At 41.9% G+C, this 8,153-nt stretch overlaps 1 protein-coding gene across 1 annotated transcript in view; it reads left to right on the forward strand.

Annotated features, from left to right (window-relative positions):
• The window catches only part of LOC118427631 (methylcrotonoyl-CoA carboxylase subunit alpha, mitochondrial-like), a gene marked incomplete in the record, with an annotated part of 12,493 nt that overhangs the window by 3,340 nt on the left and 1,000 nt on the right, over positions 1-8,153 (forward strand). The window contains 12 exon segments of the mRNA XM_035837507.1: positions 231-378; positions 1,168-1,289; positions 1,897-2,008; positions 2,560-2,641; positions 2,846-2,973; positions 3,756-3,939; positions 4,606-4,715; positions 5,210-5,426; positions 5,815-5,901; positions 6,108-6,157; positions 6,517-6,654; positions 7,498-7,683. Coding sequence (XP_035693400.1) covers positions 231-378; positions 1,168-1,289; positions 1,897-2,008; positions 2,560-2,641; positions 2,846-2,973; positions 3,756-3,939; positions 4,606-4,715; positions 5,210-5,426; positions 5,815-5,901; positions 6,108-6,157; positions 6,517-6,654; positions 7,498-7,683 — 1,564 coding nt within the window.

The raw sequence follows: 8,153 nt of genomic DNA on the forward strand, positions 1-8,153 counted from the left end.
AGACAGTGATTTTTTTGTTGTTGTTGATGTCAATCAAATGTAAATCCTGTGTATGAGAAAGCTTCAGGTGTACGTCTCAAGCACTCAAACCTCCGCATGCATGTAAGATAACCCAACACACTTGTTCAGAAGAGTAGGGGTGACTATACCCACTCACATTCCATGTACTGTAGGATTTAGGAAGAAGTCATGAATTTTGACTCACCTAATTCCCACTTTTCTCCCTTAAGTACTTCAAAACACATCATGTCTGCTGCCGGGGTGCCAATCATTGAGGGTTACCATGGCGAGGACCAATCAGTGGAGAGATTGAAGGCTGAGGCAGAGAAGATTGGTTACCCAGTTATGGTGAAGGCTGTGAGGGGGGGAGGAGGGAAGGTGGGTGTATATTTGATGACACTTCCATCTTGATAATACTAAAAAGTTACAGGTACAGAATATACCCTTGATATCTCTTATACAAAGGCAGGAACTATGTTTACAAATAAGTACATTAGACATCTGAAAGTGAATGTTTTAAGCTGAAGACATCATAATAGTCGCCAATGACATTTAGACATGCAGGTAATAAGACAAGAAGAAGAAGGAGAAGAAGAACTTAATTGCATGACAACTGTAGAGGATACGGTGTGTGGCAACTTGTACATACAATTACATACAGAACAGTTTATCTACATGAGTTACTAGTATCTAAAAGTCTAAGAAACTAATCCATTTTACACATGGTATGTAGTATTAACAATCAGGCTAGCATTATGTGCTGGTTGCAAGATGTCGATTTCCAGTTGCTGCCACCTGAAACTTCTGACCGTTTCCAAAGTCTATTCAGTTGCTATCTTGTGTATATCATGATATAGAAAACATAAGGCATAGCTGGTTGGAGCTGCATTCTTCCTTTTGCTTGGCTGTGTAAAACCTGGTGTATGATGGAGCTTCAGGTGTGTGCCTCAGAAATCAAATGTCAAATGTAAAAGAACAAGACACTTAAGAGAAGAGTAGAGGTGATCCAGTGTGCTTGCCTTAGTATAAACATAAGACATAGCAAAGCCGCATTGCAGTACTGGCTGTTGAAAAGATCATTACACTTCATCTCAGTCACAGGTCTGACATTTTGAATTATTCATCAATGAGTTAACTCCAGTTTTTACATCCTGTCTTCTCTAACAGGGCATGAGAATAGTGATGACAGAAGCAGAGTTTGAAGAACAGCTGGAATCAGCCAAGAGAGAAGCTCTGAAGTCATTCAATGATGAAATCATGCTGGTGGAGAAGTTTGTGGACACTCCAAGGTAAGGTTAACAGTTTTTTTACACATACTAGACTTATTTTTTTATCCAAACACATTCCATCTGTTGCACTATCATCTTCTTTAATATCTTCTTTCAATATCTTCTGTCAATATCTTCTTTCAAAGAACCCACCATATTTATCGAAAAGAGTAGGTGTCCTTTCTGGTGTGAGTGGTTAAAAACCTTCTTATCGTATGACTGGGGGCACTTATTTTTTATCCCAACACATTCCATCTGTTTTACTATCATCTTCTTTAATATCTTCTTTCAATATCTTCTTTCAAAGAACCCACCATATTTATCGAAAAGAGTAAGGACCTTCCTAGTGTGAGTGGTTAAAAACCTTCTTGTCCTATTACTGTCATACTGAGGTCACCTGAGTTAGCACCAAATGTCAGCTCACTCCAGACACTTGTGATGGTCATATTGAGGTCACCTGAGTGGCACCGAATGGCAGCTCGCTCCAGACACTTGTAATTTAGCCTCGCCTACTGTGAGCTCCTCGCAAGTCAACCCCTGAATGCAAAGAGAGAGTAGTCAGCCCCCCTCCCCCCCATAACAATAACCTAACTTTCTGACCATACAAAATGTATATTGTGTACTACAGACATGTGGAGGTCCAGGTGTTTGGAGACCAGCACGGAAACGTGGTGTACCTGTTTGAGAGAGACTGCAGCGTTCAGAGGAGACATCAGAAAATCATAGAGGAAGCTCCTGCAGTAAGTACAGCTCTGCAAAAATAACAGTCGAAAAGTTGGTGTAATCTCTTAGCAGATGTTAAGGTGGAAAATTGTTATGTATTCTGACTGGCCGTGCCTCTATGACAGCAGTTATAGAGAAGCCCATGCATGCAGTTAGAAAACATTACAGTTTTCTATCCCAACATCTAGAAATGTCCCTGTAGCTCAACTGGTAGCAGCCTCACAGTTGAGCTCCTGGTTCCAATCAAATGGTAACTGGGAGATCCCGCTTCAGTCCTGGATGAGGATTTCTTGGCTGGGTTGGAACTGCACTTGCCTTTCAGAAGGAAAGTTAGATTGGGGTCCAGTGTTCAAGGAGATACCTTGAGTATTTGTTAAAGGGGAAGGGTTAGCAACCACTCCCTGTAAAAAAAAAAATACCCTGTCACTGAAACAGCAAGGAAGCTTGCTTGAACTACAGTGGCCAGAACACTCCAATAACAGAACTGGTGTGATTTGTTTGTTCCAGGGCTACTACAGTATAGAAACTTAGAGAATCGAACTGATTCCAGTATTTGTTTGTGTTGCAGCCTGGATTGACAGAAGAAGTGAGAAGAAGACTGGGCGAGGCGGCGGTCCGAGCAGCCAAGGCTGTCAACTATGTGGGAGCAGGTAACGAAAAACGTTCACTTTACTGATTCCTAATGCTGAATTTTGTTCTTCGTCATGTAACAACTCAAAACCAGCTGCACTATAACTCTGTTTGAAACAAGCTTTAAATGGTTACCCTTAGTGACCTGACATACATGTGTAACTGTGGGTGTTTGCTTCACTCACTCAGTAGTGTCCTTATCAATTGCAAATATCATTTGACAGGAACTGTAGAGTTCATCATGGACAAGGACCAGAACTTCTATTTCATGGAGATGAACACCCGGCTGCAGGTGGAACATCCTGTTACAGAGATGGTCACTCACACGGACCTGGTGGAGTGGCAGATTAAGGTTAGTACAGGGCTCTAGCCAGCTCGAATATTTTTTCCGTCACCCAATTCCCATTGTCGCGAAAACCGCGAAAACACTATTCCGGGAGTTAGAGAAACTGAACTGAGATCTTAAAAAACAAGTTTTTAAAGAGATTATCGTATGCGAAAGGGCTCCGACACACATTATCAAACAATCATAACAATAGCAAAACAAACAGTGTGTGGCTTTTACGGCCGTGGACGGTGTCCCGAAGCCGCCTGTAGCTTCCACCAAGGATTTTTGTCCGTCAAGGTTGACGGATTGGTTTTAAAATCTTTCCGTCAGACGCAGCAAATTTCCGTCAATTGACGGAAAAACGGACGCTGGCTAGAGCCCTGGGTAAGTATGAACAAGAGATGGTCACTCACACAGACCTGGTGGAGTGGCAGATTAAGGTTAGTATGGAAGATAAAGGTTATCCCTTAGTCTTGTCAAGGCCATGTAACAATACTCAAAACCAGCTACACTATAATGCTATTCAAAACAAGCTGTAAATGAGTTTAGTTACTTGACATAACTATGTGAGTGTTTGCTTCACTCACTCAATCCAACATCCAGTCCAACATCCGTTCCACTGATTTTTTTTCAGGTCCCTTTTTTCTGGACTGGTCTAACAAGAAAAAACAGCCGGTGCCCAGCCCTATATACTGTCTAGGGCACAGCAAACTTGCAAACCTCCTTTTCCTCTTTACCGTGAAATGAAGTCCCCGTAAATATGATTTGGAATTTACAGTTATACTTGTATATTTCACCACCTCCAGGCAGCAGCAGGTGAACCCCTGCCTGTCACTCAGGAGGAGATCCAACTGACCGGCCACGCCTTCGAGGCCAGGATCTACGCTGAGGATCCCGCCAACAACTTCATGCCGGGGGCGGGGCCGCTGGTTCACCTGGCAACCCCCGCGGCCGACGATACCGTCAGAATAGAGACTGGCGTCAGAGCAGGTACTAAGACATAGCCAATAGTCAAGAATGATTTGTAAATAGTTTCATCAGGTTGGTAGATCAATTGAACAAAGTCTTTTTCATTACTCAGTTTTCTTGAATTCTTCAGTATTTGTTTCATTTTGTACTGATGAAGGCGATAGATGGTTGTCGAAACGTTAACAGAAGAATTAAAAGAAGGTTTTGTAATGAAGAAGACTTTGTTCAAGCAAGAATGATGTTCTTTTCTCCCACACTTGGAATCCTGAAAGATATTTGTGGAACTGTTTTATTCTGTATGTAGCTTTGGCAAAGACCATCTATCAGCTTACATTAAAAGTGCATCATGCTAGTACTCTAGTATGATAGTGTGAGCACTGAAGTAGATCTATATGAGATAGCAAGTAAGGCATAAAATCTAAGATGGAAGAAAAAGTGTTTGCACTGTTTGTCAGCACCATCGATCAACTTACAACAAACTGCAAGCTAATCTTGAATGGCATTATTACTTACTGGTGGCACTGTAGAAGTGGATCTATATGAGGCATAGCTCAAGTCTATGAGGAAGGAAAAATGTGCACTGTTTCTCAGCACCACCTATCAGTTTACCATGAAACTGCATCCTATTGCACCTGTACGTGTGAGAAATATTCAAATGATATGATTTCTGTTGACTGTCCTGTCCAGGGGATGAGGTGTCGGTACATTATGACCCGATGATCGCCAAACTGGTGGTATGGGGACCAGACAGACCTGCAGCACTTAACAAACTCAAACACTGCCTCACACAGTACAATGTAAGTACAGGACTTTGGAATGGGTCTTGTCTTCTTTTGAACTAGAAGTGGTCTTCTGTAATTGTATATGTTGGCTTGGAAACCATCAGACAGTATAAAAAGGTTGCTTGATCACTGCATCTATATGTGGAACATAACTTGGATACTGGGACAGGCTGATTCCAAGGAGTTTTGTCAAAGCTCCTTGCTGATACATGTATTTCTGTACATTTTCAAAACATGTAAATGTATACTGGTGTAGTAATCTGTGTGTGTGTCATCCCTTTCTTCTAAATATGTAATATGTGCAATGCTTTCTTTTTCTAATTGCTTTGTGTACATTTGCAATTGTCAGAGCCATCATATTGATAAAAATTATTCATAAATAACTGTTACAAGTAGTTTTACTTTGGTTCTTGTAAGAATTCAGTTTGAATTCTTACCCTATGTTCTGCTCTACTGTTTAAAGTCATGACTTTTAGAACTTGATGTTTTTTCTCCTTGACTATTCCCAGATTGTGGGCCTGGCCAACAATGTGACCTTCCTGAGTCAGCTGTCTTCACACTCGGAGTTTGCGGCGGGGAACGTTCACACCGGGTTCATCGACCTCCATGAGTCCCAGCTGTTCCCCAAGAGCCAGCCCCTCCCCCACGAGCTGCTGTGTCAGGCAGCTCTCGCTCTACTACTTCTGGAGGAAGATCAGATGAGGCTATCCTCTGTCATGTCTCAAGGTTGGAAGATATTAGTGTGGAAGAAATGACCAAAGGAAAGAGCAAGCAAAATAATAATACTTTATCATTGTGTTATAATTCATCTCTGCATGTATTATATTTTTGTTTTTGAAATATATTTTTGTTATCATAACAATCATGTTAAGAGGTAGAATTTTCCAAGTTAAAGTCCTTTCTGCATCTTTTGGCCATTTCTATAGCCCTTAGGCCACACGACTATGCACCACTACAGCATAGGCTTGTCCAGTGGTATTGGTACATGACTTGTGCAACTACCATGCATAAAGGCTTCTTCATAATTGCTGATAGCAAAGTGGAGAATGAAGGAGTGTACATATTTGAGTATCTAAGACTTTGAAGTTGTTTTTAACAAGACTTCTCATTTCAGATCCATTTTCTCCATTTGCCAATGCCACTGGGAGGAGACTAAACCACACGTTTACACGGAAGGTTGATCTCAACGATGGAGACAACAGTAAGTCCATTTTTCTTTTTATCACTATTATCCCACAACGTCCAACGCTTGTGAGACGGGGAACAAGGGATGCTGAACCAGATAGCAAGCAGAGGAAGGCCTAAGAAAGATTGAGGACTAAAAATCTTTGAGACATTTTTCATGGAAAATGTTTTGACCATCTCATTTAATGATGTTGACTTGCTGTACTCTCCTTTTTTGTGCAGAAGTCCAGATTCATATATCCTATGGTGGAGAGGATACATATACAATGCAGGTTTGTACATCATATATTTGCGTTTGTAACTGGTTTTTAACTAAATCAAGTACATGTACATACAGTACATGTAATACTATCTAGCGCCCATCCAGGCCAGCTGCTAGTATGTATCAACCTTGGTGTACTGGCCTGCCCATTAACACTGGCCAGCTGTCACCGTCCAATCACATTGTCACCTAGAGTCAAGAGGCAATGTTATTGGTTGATCTTTATCCCTGTAACCACAGGAAATAATTTGATTTGCTAACCAGCAAGAAGGATGGAACACAGGCTGGTAGGCCATTGTTGTTGCTTGATACATCCTTTTATATTAAATGTAATTGTTATTTTCTTGAATGTGTCTGTCCTCTCCTCAGATTGGAGGTCATTCCTACGAAGTCTCAGGGTTCCTCCAGTCAGGAGGCAGTATGGAGGAGCTGAGGTGTACCATCGATGGTTCCCGCTCCACCGCCAGAATCGCTCTGCACGGGAACTCTCTCCATATCTTCTCAATGGTGAGAACTGGCAGGGTTTGAGTCAACTTAAGCTAAAGTTGCCCATACATCAGAACAAGGGGGTCAACCTCCTTTATCAGGAGATGCATCGGACATGGCACCCGCTTCTAAACCCTGGGCCACATATACATTTGTAGGTGCAAGCACTACAGCAGGGGGCTAGTCCACTGGTAGTGTAGTGTACTTAGCTTCCACACTCTTCCTCCCAGTAGAGAAAGATTTATGTACCATTCTTAAGAGTCTTTGGTATGACCAGGCTACAGCATCCAATCTTCCTTGGTGGTCTCCCATCCAAGTACTGACCAGACTGCACATTGCTTAACTTCCGAGATGAAGGGATTGGGTGTATCAACGCGCCACGGTCGTAGCCAGTTTGAGTCGACTTGTCTGACCATCATTTGCTTGTTCCTTCCTTCTATTTTTCATTTATTCATTTATCAGTTTATATAGCATGTTAGAATAAACTGGTAGTTTGCCAACTCCTGAGTATCTAATATCATCTCAAACAAGAACAAGAAATAGTCATGCCTTGAAGTTTAAGTAACAAAGCTATTGATCAAGCTATAGTGATTTTGTTAACTGAAAAAAAAAAAATATTGTGATTTTTTGAATGTGAATGAGACAACTGTGCAATATAATGATTTTAAGGTATTAGTGAATGACACTTACACCGGTACCGTGCAATATTATTTATGTAAGGTAACGTCCTGTGTCAGTCTGTTAATGTCCCTCTGCATGTTCGGTCAGTGATGATCCACATGACCTGGGATATATATATATATCTTTCTTTTATCTCCAAATAAAGAATGATTTCACATAACAAATCTTTTCTCCCCACCCCAGGATGGTCCCTGTGAGATCCAGCTCCCCACACCCAAGTACCTGGAGAAGCTTCGGGGGAGGGGGGCGGGGTCCACAGGGGGGGCGGTGGCACCCATGCCGGGGGTCATAGAGAAGGTGTACGTGAAGGACGGGGACACGGTGGAGAAGGGAGACCCACTCATGGTCATGATCGCCATGAAAATGGAGGTATGGACGTCCAGTACATTACATATCATGGAAAGGCTTAGGTCACATTTCCAAACCGGGGCCCGGCCGGGTAGTTTTCGGGAGCAAAAAGAATGATATGAAAGACATCATTCAAAATACACAAAATGTAAAAATAAGATCCATGGGCATAATATGTGTGTATTTCTAGGTATACATTTTGATTTTTTGCTTCTTAAAACATCCCGGCCGGGCCCCGGTTTGGAAATGTGACCTAGGCCAAACTCATCTGTATTGGTGGTAATCATAGTACAAAGCTAAACTTTCTTCCAACACAAAAGTTCACACAGATCAAATTTTCAACGACCACTGTAGCCTTCTTCAGGATCAATGCTGATGACCGATCGCTTAAGAACGTAAACTCGCGAGAGCTACGGACACGTGATCTTATTAACACGTGATCTTGCGGATACGTGTCGTCAGGCAATTGGTCATCACGGAAATGTCTCCTG

Source organism: Branchiostoma floridae, chromosome 12, assembly GCF_000003815.2.
Source record: "Branchiostoma floridae strain S238N-H82 chromosome 12, Bfl_VNyyK, whole genome shotgun sequence".
Lineage (NCBI taxonomy): Eukaryota > Metazoa > Chordata > Leptocardii > Amphioxiformes > Branchiostomatidae > Branchiostoma > Branchiostoma floridae.